The sequence below is a fragment of the Bos indicus x Bos taurus genome, chromosome 8 (genome assembly GCF_003369695.1).
Source record: "Bos indicus x Bos taurus breed Angus x Brahman F1 hybrid chromosome 8, Bos_hybrid_MaternalHap_v2.0, whole genome shotgun sequence".
Lineage (NCBI taxonomy): Eukaryota > Metazoa > Chordata > Mammalia > Artiodactyla > Bovidae > Bos > Bos indicus x Bos taurus.
In genome coordinates, this window is record NC_040083.1 from 103,224,322 (window position 1) to 103,245,097 (window position 20,776).

The following is a 20,776-nucleotide window of genomic DNA, read 5'->3' on the forward strand; positions in this document are numbered from 1 at the left end:
ACAGACAGCATGTACTTACTGAGAAATATCCTTTTAGTGCCTGACTTTAGATTTTATGTTGAAGTGTGACTCGGGTTAAATATAAAATTCATAGCATATCTTGAGCAACTATTTTGTAGTTATCTATATATAAATCTATTTTACAGCGACACAAATAGAATAGATTATGGAGTGTCAGCATGTAGATGGATTCCAAGTGCTTTTTCACTAATATACCTAATGATTCGTGCTGAGAATATCCAAGGGCTCCACTGTACATTTAAATGGATATAATTAAAATAATGAGCTCTATTTTAAAAAATGATATATGAAAAAAAATTTTTAAAGAAGTTTGAAAGAGCTGCACCACTAATTCAAAGTGATATAAGGACTTCTGCAATTCCATTGTTATGAGGACACCTAATTAAATGTAAAGCATCCAAGAAAAGCAACATTTGGGCTTGTAAATCTAAATTGTAAAGCCAGAGGAAGAGAAGTCCCCATGTTCTCAGTGTAGCGTGGGCTTGGGGGTGTTGCCTTTAAGGGAGTGGATGGTTGTGTGCCCTTGTGCCCATGGGCGAGACAATGGCTGATGTAGCTCCTGGTGTAAGAGTTGCTCATGCCAGGTGGCGGGGGGAGGGGTGCCTTCAGAGGTGGGGGTCTAACTCCATCCCAAGCAATCAGGGAAGGCTTCCTGGAGGCAGGGATGTCATCGTGGACCAGTGTCGTCATAATGGCAGCTGCCATCCACGCACATCCATTCTGTGCAGCTCCCTGGCTCACCACCTGCCCCACGCTGGCAAGGTTCATGGTGGTCCCCCTTTAACAAACAAGGATACTGACCCTCAGAGAGGGGAGTGTCTGACCCGAGGTTGTGGGGTTTGTGGACACCCAACCTGTCAGACTCCAACAGCCCAACTTGTCAGACTCCCAAGAGCCCTCCCTCGCACCAGGATGGCAGATGCTGTTGAGGTCCTTGAGGGCAGAAAGGGACCCTGAGTCTGCTTGGCTGGGATGGTCTCAGACCCCAGGGTGAGGGTGTTTTGGACAGGGGGCTGTCCTTCCTGACCTGTGACGTCAGCTGCAGGGACCGCTGACAGGTGGGACCCCTCCGCTCTGATGGCCTCTTCTCCAGGCCTGGGAAGCATGTCTGCTCTGAGCTTGGGACTGAGTGTCTTCTCCAGCCAGGGTCCAGCCTGGGAAGGGTCCTCAGTGGCCTGCCTGCCCAGCTGCCCCAGGACCTGTGGGCTGTGTTCTTGCCAGACTGGCCCCTGGCAATCAGACAGGATCCCTGAGTCCCATCTCTGTGCCCCATGAGCCTCAGAGTGGGCAGGACTGACCAGTGGTATCTCCTGCTAGGTCTCAGGGCAGGAATCGGGGTTTCAGCAACTTCCATCAGAAGTTTGTCTTAGTCAGTCTAGACTGTGTTCTGGTTCTGCATTTTTTACAATTGATCTCTTGAGGCCTTTTGAGTAGGTGCGGGGCTCCCTGCCTCCCTATGCAGAAACAGGCTCAGAGAGGATCAGGGCCCATGCAGGGGTCCAAGCTGGGATGGCAGTACTGGGGTTTAAACCCCATTGGTTTACTTCTACAGACCCTGCACTAAAATCAGTGCCATGTAAGGCCCTTCTCCAGTGTCCTCTGCACGCTTCCTTTCCCTCCCACCATCCTGTAGACAGTAGGTATCCTTAGAATGTCTCCACTGGGGCCATTCTTCTAGGTCCCTTGCAGACGCTGCCTTGTGTCTGCATCACAGCACTGTGGAGTAGGTGCTGTGTTTATCCCCACTGTATGGGTGTGAAGACTGAGGCTCGGGAGTGACGTCACTTTTGCAGGAACCCACAACTTGAGAATGGCAGTTCTGAGATTTGGCCCCGTGATGCTCCAGATTCAATTCCTTGCATCCTTTTCCCATCAGGCCGCCTCTGTTCCCTCTTCTTGGCTTGCAGACAGCCTCCTCTCTGTGTCCTTACCTGGTAGGGAAGGAGTGGGAAAGATCTTTCTCCTTCTTCAAAGGCCACAGTCCTATCAGATAAGGGTCCCACTGTTCTGATCTTCCTTAACCTGAATTACCTGGTAAAGACCTTATCCCCAGATACGGTCTCACCGGGGATTAGGACTTCACCATATGAAGTGGGGGTTGGGGGTGCAGTGGTGTCCACAGTACCTCCCCAGTGGCCCTCCTGTGCCCCCTCCTCATCAGCTAGGGCCTTCCTTCTCTGTCTCTGCTCAGTTCCCCAACCTGGGAGAAAGCTGAGAGCTGGGAGGGACAGTGGCCATGATAAAGTCCATGCTCTTGGGGTAGATGGAGCTGGAAGCCCAGAGGGGGAAGGGTCTTGTCCAGAGTCACACAGCAAGCCCCCAGCCAACCCAGGATGAGACCCCAGGTCCTGCCTCCCAGCCTGGACACCTCCGCTGAGCTCCAGTTGGTATACTAGCTGGCCCTGACGGAGCCTGCCTGAGTCTGGGCCTTGAAGTTCATGGTGCAGCTGCCTTTCTGGAGCAGTGGTGAGGGCTGGGCCTGGCCAAGGCAACATCACAGGCCTCGAACATGATCAGATTCCCCAGCTTGTGCACACCTTGGCTTTTACAACCAATGCCAGAAGGACGAGGGGCCCTTGTGATAAGACAGAGTCTCCCTGAAAGGAGAGTGGTTCCAGTGGATGGCGGGGACCTGGCTTCTTGCCTTGGCTGGCCACCAGTCTTGTGTGTGGCCCCAGGCAGGTCACAGCTCTGCGCAAGACCTCAGTGCTCTCCTCCATATTGAGTATATTAACTTGAGAATGGTTTCTCTTATTTGAAGAGCCACCTAGAGGCCAGAGGGTGGGGACCCAGATTGGTTCCATAGCTTCCCTGCCTTTCGGCTTATATGTTCCTGTCTATAAAGCAGGAGGAACTCTGCAGCCCTTCTGCAAAGGGTGGAGCGGACCCCGCTCTGCACACATCAAGCCGCTGACACCCCTACCACTCCAAGTGTAGCACCTACCCCCCTGGCTGCTTGCTGGAAATGCACTCTTAGGCAAGACCCCAGACCTTCTGAACCAAATCTGCGTCTTACCAAGATTCTCAGATGATTCATGGGCACATCGAAGCTTGAGAAGAACTGATTTCTTCCAGCTACAGCTTTCCTTGCAGGTCTCATGTAGCTCCAGTTATACTGGTCACATTTAGACCTCAGCTTCTCCATCAGCAAAATGGGTGGAATTGGAGCCATCCGAGCCCAGTGATTTTCAAACTGTGTTCCTCGGAGCCCCCAGGGCTCCCTAGAGGATCCTCAAGGGCATGTGGCATGTGCTTTTTAAGGAAATGGTTACATGAGAGGTGGGTCTGTAGCTGAACATTTTGCAACCTCCTGGACTGGGAGGGGGGGTTTTCCAGGTAGGTCTGGGGCGGTGCTGGGGTCCAGTCTGAGCAGACTCTCTTCTTTGCCAGGGAGCGCTTGAAGCGCAGCCAGAAAAGCAACAAGCTGGAGGGGCCAGAGCCCGTGCCAGCTGAGGCCTCGCTCAGCACCGAGCAGGGAACGATGACGGAGGTGAAGGTCAAGACGGAGCTGCCGGACGACTACATCCAGGAGGTGATCTGGCAGGGCGAAGCCAAGGAGGAGAAGAAGGCGGTCAGCAAGGATGGGACCACCGGCGACGTGCCTGCCGAGATCTGCGTGGTGATCGGCGGCGTCCGCAACCAGCAGACCCTGGGTGAGCGCCTGTCCGCAGGGTCGGGCCTGGGCCGGGGTGGGCCCGGGCCAGGGTGGGAACGTGCGGCACAGTGCTGGGGGAGACAGGCCTGGGCTCCCTGCCCCTGGCCGGCTGAAGGGGCCTTCTGTGGCTCCCCTCTGCCCTCAGGGAAGGGCCTCGGCTCCTGACACTCGCCTTTACCTGCTCAGCTCTGCTCTGGAGCGCTTGTCTTCCCACTTGACGTGGCAAAAGCCAACCTGTCCTTTAAGATTTTCAGGTCAAATGCCTGGAACTTCCTGTGGGCCTCGTGGAACCCCTCCCACTGTGCATCCAGCACAGCGCGCATCACTTAGTGTCCTAAATGCCCGTCTGCGTTTCTTCCTTCTGGGCTTCCCCGGGGGCGACTTTCAGTGTGGGTCCTGTTCAGATTAGTTGTCTGATCAGGATCGGATGAGTCGTAGTCTGGCACGTTCTTCTGCCTCTTGTGGTCTGGGCTGGGCTCAGAGGAGCTCAGAGAAATGAGCTTCTTAGAAACCATCTCTCCCCGTTTCTCAGCGTGAGCCAGGGGATACCCCTCCGAGGCTGCCTACAGTCCTGCCAGGTTTGCAAACGCAGATGCCCGCAAGGCCCAACAGATACATTTATTTAGCATTGTGGAGATGAGCCAGACAGGCAGGTGGTGGGGCTCGGGTCCAGCTGGAGAGTTACGGTAACTAACTGGGAAGATGGGCTCAGCATGGCTGGATCTCTGACAGCACGTGCCAGAAATGAGAATTTTAAGGTAAATTCTTGTGGCTTTAAATGTTGGTGACTAATTTGACTTTTAAAATCTGCCAAAGGAAACATATCTGTGGTCAGAGTCCTTCCATGGGCCACCAGTTTTGCAACCCCGGCCTGTAAAATATAGTCCACATGCCGCATCCTGGCACAGAGGCCTTGCCTGGTTAGTTCCCAGACCTCCATTTGCATCCTCGCTGTCCTCCACATTTGTGTGCTCGGGAGGCCACCTGCCTGTCCCTCCTGGGGCAGCTCTGCCCACCTCCTCCTGAATTCCAGGCTTCCGTCCCGTGAGAGGCAGGCAGGGCCTGGTAGGGGAAGGCTCCCCTGGCTCTCTTTCCCCGAGTTTAAACTCAAGTCCTGTTGCTGTTTTTCGCAACCGCTGGGGATCAGCCTCGAGCTCCCATTCCCCGCTGTGCCTCAGCTGGTTGTGGTCTCTGTCGCCCTACCTGGGTCGCTCCAGTGTCCTGCTGGCAGCCTGCTTCTGGCATCGTTCGGGTTAGTCAGGGAGCATCCTCAGGGAGGCTGGAAAATGCCATCCTCCCCCGAGACAGAAGCGGAATGAGCCAGAAATACTTGCTGAAGAGCATGAGTGACCTAGCTCGGTGTCAAGTGAAAGAAGAGTCTGCTCCAGGACTTGTGTCTTAGCTCCCTCCACCCGGCTTCACACCCTACAGCCAAGGACTGTGTCAGCCTATAAGGGACGTGTTCGTTAACAGAGGAGATATCTGCCCATGCTCAATTTTGTGGGGCGGGCGGTGTTTTAAGACTCACTGGACCCAGAAGCTATGTATGCCCTTCACCAGGAGGTGTCTGGTGAAGGGTAGTTGAATCTGAATCTTGAGATAGGGTCGGCAGTCAGGCTTCAGGGGGGAAGCCTGGAGCGGCCACGCTAAGGAAATGCTGGGGGGGTCCTCCCTGGGTCAGCTGCCTGCACAGTGAGTGGCCCCAGGGCCTCGTGCCAGCCACGGACGCTGGTCTCCGGCTCAGCTGCTTCTCAGCAGCAGGCGCCTTCCCCTTGCTGTGCCTTGCTCTCCTCTCCTGCTAAAGCAGGCATGCTCCCTGTCCTGGCTGCCCCACGGGTGTGGGAACCACACAAAGGGACAGCGGGTGGGGGACGATGCTGTGCGCGGAAAACCTCGGCTCCTCAACCTGGGAACGCAGGTTCCCTGACTTAGTGTCCGTTACAGCTTGGGCAGGCCGCTTGACCTCTCTGTGCCTCAGTTCTCACAACTGCGGATTCATGGGGCTGTGTGAGGATGCACCGCGATCACGTGTATAAAGTACTAAACATCGTACTTAGTAAATAATTCACCATTATTCGCAGTAATACTCGTGTTGATAGTATAACATACCCCTTCAAAAGGAAAGAGTAGCAATAGTTTCTGCTTTTTCCCCAAGTCTGAGAAACAAGCCAGTGTGCTGTAGAGAAGAAATAGGATGGGGAAGAAAGCCAGCACTGGATGAGGTGTCAGAAGACATGGCTTCTGGGTGGTTCTTGATTTTCTCCCCTGAGCTCCTTCTAATACTGCTCCCCGCTGCCCCACCAAAATCCAGGGACTTTCAGGATGTTTTCAGATTTCTGAGTAAACTGCTTTTGAGGACCCTGTGGAAAAGGTTTAAAAGCAATGGTTAGCTGTGGAGCTGCCAGTTGGGAGCTGGTACCAAAGCCGGAGCTGGGCACTTCCTGCTAGTGGCGACGGTTGTCTCACACCCATCAAGGCTGACCTTCCACCTTGAGGGTGTAGTTTCTGTCAAGGGTCAGGCTTGAAGGAATCTGGCTTGGCCTTTTAGCAGCAGGAAAGAAAGGCAATTAAAAAAAAAGATGATGTTAGAATGAAACCTTATGAACTCATCCCTTCTCAGAATGGCATGTAGACATTATCTTATGGTCCAAGTCCAGGTAGTTGCTGCTGGCTATTAGGAGTTCCGTGTTGAAGGTTCTGAAGGGTGGCATGATTGATTATTGATGTCTACCACGGATGTGAAAGTGAGCAATGGAGCCCCACGTGCTATAGATTTGGCACGCGGTGCCCTCATTTTATAAAGGGGCAAGCAAAGCCCTGGGAGATGGAAGAGACTTGGCAACTCTACTTCATAACACCCTGTCCCACCTGCTCCTGGAAGTAAACAAGGCGGGAAGGCATTCCCTGGGCTGTGGCCAGGGCGGAATGCTGGTTAGAGTTACTCTTTGAATGAGCTTGTGCTACAGTGTGGCTGGGCACTGTGGAGTTAACATGTTCCCGAGGCACTTGGCAGGGACGCAGAGGGCTCTGGCCAGCTCTGCCACTGAACAGAATAGTGCTCCTATTCGATCAGCCAGTGCTGTCTCATGAGGGAGCCTCCCGTTTGCGGGCTCTCTGAGCTCCATCCCCCTTGTCCCCACCCCCAGGTCCTCACTGGCCCTTTAACAGCCATCAGATGAACAGTGTTCCCAGTGGCACAAACATTATCCCAGGCACTTCCCATGGAGGAGCCTGGTCATGGACACATGGATGGTACTTGGCAGCTTCTCAGACGAGGAGCGTGGGGAGGGGCATCGATGCCCAGGAGGCTGGCTGCCAGGCTTGCAAGTAGTCTCTGCTAGTTCCCTGCTGCCCAGAAATTCTGTGTACCAAAAAGGGTACTTCTCACTCTTGAAAGACTGTCACTGCCATTGAAATCATTATGGAGCTTGGGAGCAACATATCAAGTTTCTTTTTTAGCAAGAAGAGCAGAGATAATACTGACCATGACAGTTTTGTTGGGTAAAACCAATAGTGAAAGGCATCCCTAACTGTTGGCTGCACATGTCCCAAAAGTGTACCTCAGAATCCTTCTCAGCACAGTACACTAAGAAGTCATGGCCAGTCAGCTAGAATTGAAAAATCTGAAATGGACACTTGCTGCCATCCTTGTCCTAGCTGATGAAGACAAGACAGGCTGGGTTTACAGCAAAAAAAGCATGCAGCCCATGGAGGAATGGTGCAGAAGAGATGATGGAACACTTATAGTGTTCACAGCTTACAGCATTTTGATGGGAGGGGACTGAGCAGACACATTCCAAGTAGCCGCAATCCCAGTGCAGGAAAATCACCAGGAGGTGATTGCGAATCAGTACGAGGGAGGGCTCTGTGATTACAGAAAGTGTTTGGTAACTGAAGACAGGCCTGTGAGGGAGGAAGGTCCTGTCCTGGAGATGGGTGAGCAGAAGGGGGTCCCTAGATCTGGTACAGGAGGGAGAGTCAGTCAGCTGGGAGCCTGGATCCTGCAAGGATGTTTCTAGGCAGCGAGCTTTGGGCACCAGGGCTGCCCGGGGAGGAGAGGAGGGGAAAAAGGAGGTGGGGTCTTGGCCGCAGCCCTGGAAGGAGCAGCGGAAGAGCAGACAGCCATTCAGACACATCCGTGTGGGTTTTGGTCTGTTATGATCCTGAGGGGTGAAGGTCCTGCTTCGTAGTGCCAGCTGATAGTTAGTTTCCTGTTTCAGTTGGTGTTGGCAGTGCTTTGGGCTTGAGCCTGCCAGAACCAACCCTCAGCTCTTTTGCTACAGCCACTCAGAAAGGAAGGGTTCTGGCCTCCTTCCCAGGAGCATCTTATCCCTGCTGCTGACTCTTCATCAGGTGGTCCAAGGTGGGTTGGGGGTCCTGATTGGAGGGTTTCCATGGCAAAGGATCCCTAGCCTGTAAGCCAGGAGACCTAGGGTCTGCCCCTTGTGGGGCTGTGCAAGGGCCCGTTAACCTCTCTGAGCCATAAGGTCTTCATTGATTAGGGGGTATAATAAAATCTACCTGTCTTTCTAGTAGGATTGTTGAGGTCAGAGTGTAGTGATTGGTATGAAAGTATTTGTAAGGGGGAACAAAAAATGCAAAGTGGGGCTTCCCAGCTGGCGCTAGTGGTAAAGAACCCATCTGCCAGTGCAGGTGTATGTAAGAGATGCAGGTTTGATCCCTGGGTCAGGAAGATCCCCTGGAGGAAGGCATGGCAACCCACTCCAGTATTCTGGAGACAGAGGAGCCTGGCGGGCTACAGTCCATCGGGTCACAAAGAGTTGGACAAGACCCGACTGAAGCGACTTGGCACACAAAAAATGCAAAACAGAGACCAGTGGTACTAGCCAAAGTCCTGGATGTTGACATGTTCGGGGTTACCTCTAGAAGCAGAAAGGCTGATGGCTTCAGACTTCTTTTCTTCAGTGTCTCCTAAAAGAATTTTGAGGAATCGTATTCTCTTTCACATTTTTGAGTGGACATCTAACATTTCTATCCAAAGTTTAAATAATTGCAAAGGACAGAATTTCTGGAGTACTGTGTTTTTAAAATGTGGCATTTTGGAAATAAAACTGTGGACTACTCTTTTAAATGTATCCAGGGGACTCCAAACTCCACCGTTTCTGATATCCACCATCATTCATTAAAAAATAAAAAACATAATGAACAGGCTCGTCTTCAACAGTCAGAAATTTTACATCTTTCCTTTTTCTCCTTGAACTCATATTTCCAGTCCGCTTCTCTCACAGGATTTTATCCTACTGTGATATATTTTTTATGCTTGAGAGTCTTTTATTGATCACTGTTTCACACTCATCTCCCACAACAAGATGTACGTAAATTGAAATAGAAATTTCTAAAAAATTTGTTTGGATCATAAAGCTCTACGTCTTAAAACATTTTTTCCCCTGATCGAGTTGTTATTAGCATACAATTTGTCAAAAGCAAATTTAGATAAATAGCAAACATAAAAGTAAAACTTTATGGAAAATGCACCTCTTAATGAAATGGATGGGGTTTTATTTCTTCTTCCATTGGCTCACATTTCTGTGAATTAATATTTCTTATTGTCGAGGGAGACAAGATTCAGCATTAATTTAGTTCCTTTTTTTCCACTTTCTTAAGTGTAAAAGCTTAGAAGCCTTGTTCATGTAAATAAGGAGCCAGGGATAGGATGGAATCCTGTTTCAGCAGTGTCACTCAATTCCTTGAACTCCTTCCAAGTTGTATGCCAAAAATCACACGGGTCTATCATCAGACATTATTTTTAACGGTCTCTTCACTGACAACTCCATTAGATCCTTCTTCAGTTTTGTGGAAAGCAAAGAATTAGAAATCACCCAATTTACAAAAGGAATTGTTCCCAGTCATTCGATGCACCTGCATTCTAAGTCCAGCTTCTCTTTGCTTGGAGCTCTCAGATGTCCATCCCCCCTTGTACGCCACCGTAGGGGATTTAGGGGTGGGTGAAAAGACCATCGTGTTAGCTGTGTAGAAACGGGTGGCGGTGATGAGAACCAGTTGAGCACGGCCTCCCTGCCTGCTATGTTCTCTGGCCCGTTGGCTTTAGGGTTATAGGAAGAAATGCATTGGGCAATTGATAACTGGGAATTGATCCTCTTAAAATTCCCCATGCTCCAGCACCCCCAGGGGATTTGTACTCTACATGGAGGACCTTGGCCTGAGGTCATTCGTTCTGAGTCCACGCCCAGAGAGCCTCAGGAAACCTACTTGTCCTCTTTCCAGCTTACCTCTCCTGGGTCCCTGTCCCCCAGTAGGCCGTGGGCCCAGCTCTGCTGCATATTAGAACCAAGTGGGCAGGACGCTCCCGAGCATGTGCGCTCCCGAGTTGCTTTGCGCTAAATACGGGGTTGCCTGTTGTAAGGAGCTGTCTCTCCATCCACCCGCCTTGTGTCTTTCTTCTCTCTTTCACCTGCGCCGGATTTCTGCCTTAGTGCATCTTGTGTATCCTGCAAGGCACTGGAGCTGATCAGGAGCTTGATGGGTGCAAGGCATGGTAGAGTTGAGGATTGCTGCCCACTTTGCCCCTTTACCTCGGCCTCCTACTTCTCCCCTCCATGGCTTTGGGAGCTAGACCCGCCTGCTCTCACCTGGCCTCACCTGATCTGTCCAGTGCTTCCAGGAGGGAGCGTAAGCCAGGCTGTCTGCCAGGTGGTTATAGACAGTGTTGGACAGATGCTTTTCATCAGCACTTCCTGATTTCCTCTCCCCATCACAGCAGGATGGGGAGAGGAAAAGGCTCGCATCCATGTCTGGCATCTTCTGCCAGCCACCCTCAGGCCCTTGATCGGGTGCTCTGGGGGGTTGTGTCGTGGTGCCAGACATGGTAGGAGGTTCTGCTCCCCGGTGCTGGGAAAGCTCCATGTCCAACAGGGGTTCACAGCTCCCACGGCATCTGGACCTGGCGTGAGGATGGTGGGTTGGCTCTGGATCCCCGAGGGCCAGCCTGGGGCCCAGTTGCTCACTAGCCACTAGCTGAGTGGCCCCAGCCCTGGGGCCCGAAACTTTCCACGTTAATGGTTGAAGTGGGTGTTGAGTTGTCCCAACACACAGGGACTTCTGGGAAGATGGAGGGTGGAAATGAAAAGCCTGGATATGCTCAGTAAATGGTAGCTATTAGCAGGCACCCTCTCTTCTCTGCTTGCTCCCAGGGGCTGACCCTCTGGTGATCACACACAGGCTCCGGAGCAGGACAGATCAGGCCACCTCTGGCCTGATGTGTTGCCCCGTCGTCTGAAAAATGGGGATAATAATCACCTTTCTATGCTGGATTTGTGAGGATGGATTGAGCTGATGGGTGAGAAGCCCCCGAGTTCACACCCCACCCCACTCCCACTCGCTGGCTGTGTGAAGTGGGCAGATTGCTGCTTTCCCACCCATGCAGTGGGGTGCAGTGGGGTCAGAGACCAACCCATGCAGCGATTTTGGAGAGGCACAAGTGAAGACTTGCAGTGCCTGCACTGAGTAGAGAAAGACAGAGACAGAGGACAGGAGAGTAGTTGGGAAATGGAGCAGACTGAAGAAGCGTGCGGGGCAGGGAGTCAGGCGACAGAACGGGGACCAGCTGAAGTGAGTCCCCTAGAAGGCCCTCCAGCTGCCACTGCACCAGCCTGGGGTACACGGTGGCCACGGGCCAGGGGGATACCAGGCCACAGCACACACGAGGCATATCGTCCCTGGAGGGTCATTTTGCTGGCAGGATTATAGTGAGAAATGTTGGGTTATAACCTCACGATTGCTGTAGAATTGATGCTTTTGAACTGTGGTGTTGGAGAAGACTCTTGAGAGTCACTTGGACTGCAAGGAGATCAAACCAGTCCATCCTAAAGGAAATCAGTCCTGAATATTCATTGGAAGGACTGATGCTGAAGCTAAAGCTCCAATACTTTGGCCACCTGATGCGAAGAGCTGACTCATTTGAAAAGACCCTAATGCTGGGAAAGATTGAAGGCTGGAGGAGAAGGGGACGACAGAGGATGAGATGGTTGAATGGCATCACTGACTCAACGGACATGAGTTTGAGCAAGTTCCGGGAGTTGGTGATGGACAGGGAAGCCTGGTGTGCTGCAATCCATGGGGTTGCAAAGAGTTGGACACGACTGAGCGACTGAACTGAACTGAACCTCATGATGGATAATTTTATGTTCTATCTATATTATGAGTCAGGACAGAGGAAGCACAACACTTCAGGAGCGTTTGGTCCTGTGGCTGCTTGCTGCCTTCTGCCACACCCCAGCCTCCCTTGGGGAAGCGTGGCTGCCACTTAGCCAGCACAAGCTGTTTAGTGAAAAAGCAGACAGCATGACCTTGTGCATCCATCTCATGTGCAGATGGGGAAACTGAGGTTCTGAGAGCTCAGGGGACTGGCCAGCCCTAGACTCGAGAGTCCTCCTTACCTGGCCCCTCCCAACCCACCCCATCTTTAAGGGCTCTTTCTGATTTTTCACATAATTCAGATGCAAAAGCACTGAATGGCAGCCCCCACGGCAGATCTGTGCGAGGCCAGTATTCGGACACCTGGATTTTTGACCAAGCGTTGAGATGTGCATCTGGTACGTGATGGTTGAGGGGCAGGAGGACCCGATGGGGCCAGCATGAGGGTGGAGGCATGGCTGAATGTCGGCATCAGCAGTAGACCCTTGAGTACGCAGGGCCTGTTAGTATCTGCAGAGACTGAGCCTAACCTCCTCTACATCGTCTCTGCCCCCAGTCAGCAAATCTGAGCAGGCCCGGGACCCTGGATGCTGACTGCTGGAGGGCTGGTAGAGCGTGTAGGAATCTGGGTGTTGGGAGTGTGGGGCCCGTTTTGGCAGAACTGCTGTAGACTACAGCTCTGAAATGAGCCTTGGAGAGAAAGAGATTCTGTGGTCAAATTGGTTGGGAAATCTGGGGTTAATGGTCAGTTGCGTTCCTTTACTGCAGGTCCTCTTCCAGCTGGCACAGCTCTTGGGCGTGTCTCCCCAGACGGGCCATGCCTCCCACTTGCTTGACCATGGGCCCCTCTTCCCAGGACCTATTCAGGAAGTTGGGTCCAAGAGCAGTTCGGGGAAAACTGACAGTAATGCCAGCGCCCCTTTACCGAGTGCCTGCTGTGTACTGGGCACTGTGCCGAGTGGTCTCCGTGTTACTGCTCATGTCATTCCTCCCCCGTCTCCTTCAGTGAGGTGGGCGCTGTTTTACTGCGTCCATTTTATAGAAAGGAAGCCCGAGGTGTGGGCTTTTCCCTGGCTTGTCCAGGGCCCCATCTGTTTTGTGGTGAGCTGGGATTTGAACCCGGGGTTGCTGGCGTTGCTGCACTGTAGGGCTGCCGCTCTGTTGCACTCCCCCCATGCCCCAGACCCCTCTGCCCATCCAGACCCTTCTGCAGACAGGGCATCTGCAGCCCGGGGTCCCAGGGTGAATGAGGGGCAGGCAGGGCCTTGAGCTCAGGTGTCCCTCCTGCCAACACAGTGCTCAGTCTTGAGACTCAGCATGCTGGGCAAGTGGTCCGTTTTGCTCTGGGGCCAGGAGAGGGCCCGAGGGTGGCAAACTGTGCCCCTGTGACTCTGAATGGATAGAGATCTGTGAGCAAGGCTGCAGGTGCCCTCGGCGCTCTGTGGATTGAGGGAGAAGCCTGTGGGACTGACTGATTATAAACAGTGTCAACTGGGCGGATGAGTTGGGGACATCGCCCTCGGCGCTCTGTGGATTGAGGGAGAAGCCTGTGGGACTGACTGATTATAAACAGTGTCAACTGGGCGGATGAGTTGGGGACATCGCCCTCGGCGCTCTGTGGATTGAGGGAGAAGCCTGTGGGACTGACCTGATTATAAACAGTGTCAACTGGGCGGATGAGTTGGGGACATTGCAGCCCGCAGGCTCTGTCCATCAGCCCACACTTACCGTACGGTTTGAGGAAAGACCTCAGGTCATTGAAGGCAGTTGGAGAAACTGAGGCCCAAGTCTTGTGGCAGAGAACGGCAGAGACCTCATCCGGAAGTGGGTCAAGTCTGAACAAGGCTGTGGCCTTGGTCCTTTGGGGAGAGAGACCCCTCCGCTTGCCTTCCATGGGGCTCCGGCCCCTCTACCTCCCACTTGCCTTTCCCTTCTCCCGCCTGCTCGAGTCCCCTGACTGGCCACCCTTGCTGCAGCCTTGTCAGGGCCCCACACTGTGGCCACCAGGTCCTGCACTTGGCTGTCATAGCATCATCACCCTGTGGGTCCCCTTGCACAGTGGCCTGTCTGCTTCCCATCAGACAGAGGGCAGTGATAGCAAACTCTTTAAGGTCTGAGCCACCACTGGGTGTGAACTCCAGGTATCAAGTCAAGTCGTGGCTGGGGCCTCGGTGCCTGGCCCGTTGAAGATACTCGGCAAATTCCCTATCATTGAAGGGGAATCAGCAGAAACTGTTGAGGAGCGGGTGGAAGCACGGGGAGGGAATCCAGGTCTTTATTACACAGTGACAGATGAGGAGAACAGCAGGATGCTGTGAATTTACCGAGCCCCTGCTGTGTGCCAGTCATGGGGCTAAAGACAGGGAAATATACACTCTGATCTTTGCCCTCCGTGTGTGTATATTTTTCCCAGTGAGACAAGGGTAACACATATAAAACTGTTGAATAACAGGCTGCTAAATCCCATGCTGGTTTGGAGGACAGCGTTCCCTTGAGGGACCCACGGTGGCCAAGTAGCGCTGCCCACTGGTGGGCCTGCTGACTCGTGGGTTGTAGCTCATTCATCCTGACCTTGATCATGAGACGCAGGCATCGTAGTCTTGTTTCACAGGTGAAGAAGGTGAAGCTCAAACTGGAAAAGGAGTGTGCCTGCGATCAAACAGCCAGGGAGGGGGGGCAGAGCCGAGCTCATCATCAGGCTCCAAGCCCAGTGCTCTTCTGACTTGACTTGATACCTGGAGTTCACACCCAGTGGTGGCTCAGACCTTAAAGAGTTTGCCTGCAATGCAGGAGACCTGGGTTCGATCCCTGGGCCAGGAAGATCTCCTAGAGAAGGGAATGGCAAACCTCTCCAGTATTCTTGCCTGGAGAATCCCATGGACAGAAGAACCTTGTGGGCTATAGTACATAGTGTTGCAAAGAGTCAGATACAACTAGCAACTAACACTTACAGACGGGCCCCTGCACCCGGGTGACACCCCCGGAAGTGGAATTTGGTGGCGCCTTGACTCACTGACTATCTGGTCTTGTGGTGGGAACACCACTCATTCTAAATTCAGTCTTCCATACCTTTTTTCCATAAGGAGACTGATGCCTGGCCAGTAAATGGTTGAGCTGAGACTGTATCCCAGAGCTGTTGGATTTTAAACCAGTGGTTCCCACACTTAGTTGCTGAGCATCAGAATCCTCTGTGGATACTTGGGGGAAAGGAAGATTCCTAGGCTCCCGGCCCCAGCCACTCAGGTACCCTTAGTGTGGAGTGGGGCCAGGGACTCTGCGTGTGTGTGCAGGCTCCCAGGCCGTTCTGTTAGGAAGGATGGGGCCTGGACCTAGGTCTGTGTGAGGGATGGGCAGGGCCTTCCAACTCCTGGGGCCTCTGCCAGGCTGAGTCTGATGGGCTCTGCTGGCTTCCCTGCTGTGGACCTTTACCCTGCTCTGCGTAGCTAGGCTCTTGCCTTTGACCAGTCTTTGGTGCCCACTGGGAACTCAGCCATTTCAGTCTCCCTGCCTCTGGGAGAGGGCTTCTGTAGTGACTCATATGGTAAAGAATCTGCCTGCAATGCAAGAGACCTGGGTTTGATCCTTGGATCAGGAAGATCCTCTAGAGAAGGGAATGGCTACCCACCCCAGAAGGGCCTGGAAGAGGGCTGGAGTCAGGCATTTACATCAGGTTGGTCTCTGCACATCAGAGGGAATAACATGGCACCTCAGCAGATGAGAGGGGTCCTCTCCTTGCCAGACGCGTGCGTAGTCGGGCTGGGCCCTTTCTGGGGGCTGTATGGAGCCACCTCTATGAGATAGGTACTTCTAGCCGCATTTTACAGTTGAGCAGACTGAGGCTTCGTGTGTTCAAGGAAGTTACCAAGGTCGTGCTGCTGGTGGGTGGCAGAACAGGGACAGGGATCTAGATGTGTCTGGTTCAAAGCCTGTCCTCTTGACCTCTGTCCATCCTGACAAGGAGGAGTGGTAGCTGGAGATTATTCTGTTGCAGCTAAGGGATGATTTCCTTACATGGGTGCAGTTTATTCCTTACTCTGAAATTCTTTTATATTCATCTCCTTTTTTCTTTCAAGGAATAGCCATGAGTAACCTAAGAAGTTACAGTCTGTGTCTTACAGACTTGGAAGCTGAGGCCCAGAGGTGGGAAGTGACTTGCCAAGGTCACTCAGAGAGTTGAGACAAAAACCTGAACTTGACCCCTGAACTCCTGGCCTCCAGCTCAGTGCTGTCTTTGCTGGTGCTTACCACCCTCTTGCTTGTAGGGAAGAAGATAGCCTGTGGGCGCAGAACTGGTGTTACCTGGGGCTTCCCAGGTGATACAGTGGTGAAGAACCTGCCTGCCAGTGCAGGAGATACAAGAGATGTGGGTTCTATCCCTGGGTCAGAAAGATCCCCTGGAGGAGGAAATAACCCGCTCCAGTATTCTTGCCTAGAAAATTCCATGGACAGAGGAGGCTGGCGGACTATAGTCTGTGGGGTTGCAGAGTCACACCCCACTGAGCCCACCTACTATTACCTGAAGTTGTCACTGAGGGTCCTGGGGCCTCTTGGTTGTGCACAGTAGATGCTGGCTGACCCGTCTCTCCTTTCCTGTCTTCCAGGGTCCTATGAGTGTGGAATCTGTGGCAAGAAGTACAAATATTACAACTGTTTCCAGACCCACGTCCGGGCACACCGAGGTGAGTGGTGTACCAGGGCAGAGCTGAGGGACCCCTACCTCCCCATCTGCTGCCTGTTTTTTTTTCCATGCTGACCCCTCGAGGATGACCTCAGAGCACTTTTTGCAGTGGAAGTGGGACCCAAGGCAAAGGGGAGCGGCCTCCTTGACTTGGGGGAGCACCCTGGGGTGGGGATGGAGTGGGGCGGAGTGCACAGGACGTGCCACCGAGCTTCTGCTAGCAGTGCTCTGGACTGCCGCACGTGGCCCGCATCCTCCCACGGGGCTTCGGTGCCGCTCGGTGTCAGCAGCCCTTGCCGGAAGTACTCGTGTCACCTTGTGTGATGCTCACAGGATGGCACCCTGCTGGAGATGAGGACGCTGGGGACAGGAAGGGTGGTTGCCGCTCCCTGAGCCTGACCCTGGCAGGTAGGGACGAACGGCCCCAGGTCAAGGCCTGCTGGGCGGCAGGAAACACAGGGAAGGCTTTGGGCCTGCATCTTGAGTGGAACGGGGCATCCCCGGGCGGGCAGGATCGGCCTCTCCTGGCCCCCGCCTTCTTGGCTTCTCTCCCTCTTGGCAGTGGCCCTTCCACCGTGTGGTTGGCTCACCCCCTTCTCTCTCTGTTACAGACACTGAAGCCACCTCAGGAGAGGGAGCCTCCCAAGGCAGTGAGTATTTTTCCCTCCTCTTGGGCTGCGGGGACTGAGAGGGCCAGGGGTGGGGGAGGAGGGAGAGCCAGGGCCAGGGTGAAGCTCTCAACTCTATACCCCAAGATGGCCCTGGGCAGCTTCCGGGAGGCGCCTGAGAGCACCTTTGCCAAAGTGTGCTCCGCGGCATAGTCATTCTAGGGAAGTTAACAGGCGATAAAGGGTGCTCTGGCCAGATCACCTGGGGAAACCTTGAATTCTGCTAAGAGGAACATGTTGCTTTGCTGGAGACTTCTCAGGGCCCTTCATTGGCAAAATATGTACATGCACCCCAAAAGGGACCCAGTGTGTGCACTCTGTTCTTTTGACTCCCGCTCATGGGTTTGGGGGCTTCCCCCTTTGGCTCCAGTGCTGAAGAATCCGCCTGCCAATGCAGGAGACTCGAGATCAATCCCTGGGTCAGGAAGGGAGGGAGAAATGGCACCCCACTCCAGTATTCTTGCCAGGATAATCCCATGGCTAGAGGAACCTGGCAGGCTACAGTCCTTGGGGTCGCAAAAGAGTCAGACAGGACTGAGCGACTAAGCACACATTCACGCATGGATGGGTCGGGGGTCGGTCACCGTAACTCATGTTTGGGAAATGCTACTTCAAAGAGTTACTTCAGGAACACTCACAGACATGAATCCTGGGGCGTGGTGTCCCAGCCCTGGGGATGCATGGAGCCTCAGCATCTGGGGACACTGTTCCACTTGGCTGCTTGCGGGGGCCCTGCCTGCCTTCCCTCCAGATCTGAACCCACAGGGCTGGTAGGCAGCCAGCCAAGGGGTGTAGGCGGGGGTGGAACCTCTCCCCACTTAACAGACCTGAGCTCCAGAACCCAGCAGTTCCCCTCCCAGGCGCGTGTATGCGCATGTCCACCCAAAGATGGGAATGAAGACATTCTTAGCAGGGACTTCCCTGAGGGTCCAGTGGTTAAGACTTCACCTTCCAATGCAGGGGGTGCAGGTTCGATCTTTAGTTGGTGAGCTGAGATCCTGCATGCCTCAAAAAAACCAAACAGAAAACAAGCAGTATTGTAACAGATGCAATACTTTAAAAATGGTCCACATCAAAAAAAATATTAAAAAAAAAAGATGTTCTTAGCAGCACTGTTCATAACAGCTTCAAACCAGAAACCACCCAGCACTAGCTGAATAGGTGAGTAACTCACAGCGTGTTCTCACAGTGAACTACAGGACTACAGCATAGCCGTGAGAAGTAGAGACAGCGGCTACACACTGCAGTGTGCATTACCCACAAACAGAACGTTAGCAGAAGGAGTCCGGCAGAAAGAGTTCCTCCTCTTACGATCTGTGTACAGAAAGTGTGGAGGCAGAAGGAAGCTAACTCATGATGCAAGAAGTCAGAGCCATGGTCACCCTCGGAAAGGGGCTTCTGGCTTTCAAGATTGGAGCTGGGTATTGGCTACACAGATGTTTGCAGTTTCTGACAGGGTGAGGAGTTGAACATTTAGGGTGTGTACATTTTTCTGTATCAGTGGTCAGCGTATTTTTTGGTAGGAGACCAAAGAGTAAATATTTTAGATTTTGCAGGCCAGATGTCTCCATCACATCTGCTCAGCTCTGCCATGGAACATGAAGGCAGTCAGGGACCGTATGGAAATGAATTCTTTACCAAAACAGATGCTGGGCAGGCCACAGTTTGGGCACCTCTGTTCTACTTGTTTGGTATACCACCAGAAAAAGTTTCTTAAAATAATAAACAAACAGGACTCCCCCACTGCTAGAAAATCCAAAACAGAGTAGTTCAAGGAGGTAGGAAGGACCTTAGTTCCTTTGGGTTCTAACAGGTTTTCTTCTGAGGCACTTTCTCATCCACTCTTTCTTTGGATTCTTCTTGTTGTTCAGTCGCTAAGTTGTGTCCAACTCTTTGTGACCCCATGGACTGCAGCACGCCAGGCTTCCCTGTCCATCACCACCTCCTAGCATGAGAGTTTGCTCAAGCTCATGTCCATTGAAACAGGGATGGTATCCAACCATCTCATCCTCTGTTGCCCTCTTTTTCTCTTGCCCCTCAGTCTTTCCCGGCATCAGGGTCTTTTCCAGTGAGTTGGCTCTTTGCATCAGGTGGCCAAAGTTTTGGAGCTTCAGCTTCAACATCAGTTCTTTCAGTGAACATGCAAGGTTGACTTCGTTTAGAATTGACTGGTTTGATCTGCTTGCTGTCTTAGGGACTCTTACCACATGATTCTTAAACCACAGGAAAGGCCAGTGCGCTGAGACTACCTCTCCGTTTCCTGGAGAATCTGAGCATCAGATTGGCCAGGCACCTGCCCCCAGGCCTGCAGCAGGAGATGGCGAATCCCGTGTCCACTCTTGAGCCCCACCCCGCCCCTGCCTGGCCCCTGGCTCCTTCTCCCTCAGTAGCTCCCTTCTCTTCGCCTGCCTGTAGTCAGCCGCACAGTTGAAGAACTTCCCTATTTTTCTTTCCTTCCTTGGCTTCTCTGGGCCCCCGCCTCTCCGGCAGCCCCTCAATGCCCTGTTATGCTCCATCTGGCTTCCGTCATTCCCGGAGGCTCACTGGTTGTGGAGGATTTGGGGACTGAGGTATTTTTGGTCCTTCCGTCACTTTTCCCTTCCTCCCTGCAGTATTCTTTCCCCGTGGCCAGTGTGCTCGACTTGACCCTCAGTCTTGCATTGCTGCCCGGACCCCCCGGGCAGCCACGCCTGCTCAGAAAGCCTGGCGTCCTCACACCCCGGCCTTGTGATGGGAGCCTGGCCGTGGAGTCCTGGGGAGAAGGTTCAGTCCAGCCTTGTTTTTGCAAAGGAGGATACCACGTCCCAGATAGAAGTCATGCAGTTTGTTCAGGGTGGAGGTGGGCAGAGAAACCAAGTCTCACGCCTTCTAGTCCAGGATCTTTCATGTATTTGGGAGAAAAATAGCACAGGCGTGCATAGAGGCATAGACCCGGTTACCAGTCTCTCAACTAAGAACCTCAAAGGTGAGCTCCACATCCAGCTTTCTTGCCACTGTGGCATTCGTTCCCTTTGTTCAACTATATTAGGTGCCATTTACTGCATATTTATTGCATGTTATGCCTTGTGCTCATTTATCCTTTATTACAATTCTGGGAAATGAAGAATTTATCATTCCCATTTTGCAGATGAGAAAATCGAGGTGTGGACAGTTTAGGGCACATGTCCAACGTTAATGACACCTGACTACAGGGCCTGCCTGCCTCCCAAGGCAGATTGGCAGTGGCATTCCTAGAGACGCTGAGCTCTCCTGGGGTTCTGGAGACATGGTCTCACTGACAAGAAACTCATTTTGCCCTTCTCCCCTTGGGTATAAATCTCATCCTAATTCCCTCCAGCCTTAGATGAGCCTGGGGGTGTGGCCCCATCCATGCAGTGGTTTGGGATTTGACAGAGCAGGGTGGGGGAGCTTCTTAGCGGCAGAAAGCTGGGGGTTTGCATTTTCTCAGAGGTGGCAGATGGACGTGGCCCAGTGGGTAGGAGAGGGGCAGTGTGGACAGAGATGAGACACACGGGGCAGGTAGCAGCAGGGCGACCAGCAGTGACCAGTATGGGGGGCATTGCAGGGGCAGGAACCCAC

The 20,776-nt window shown here is 52.9% G+C and overlaps 1 protein-coding gene across 12 annotated transcripts in view; it reads left to right on the plus strand.

Moving 5' to 3' along the window:
• ZNF618 (zinc finger protein 618) overlaps positions 1–20,776 on the plus strand; it is a 205,327-nt gene that overhangs the window by 126,028 nt on the left and 58,523 nt on the right. For all 12 annotated transcript variants that reach the window (XM_027550588.1, XM_027550586.1, XM_027550583.1 and 9 more), the window contains exons 3-5: positions 3,412–3,674; positions 16,453–16,530; positions 17,141–17,179. In XM_027550588.1, the coding sequence (XP_027406389.1) occupies positions 3,412–3,674; positions 16,453–16,530; positions 17,141–17,179 (380 nt within the window). The remainder of the gene's footprint in view (positions 1–3,411; positions 3,675–16,452; positions 16,531–17,140; positions 17,180–20,776) is intronic.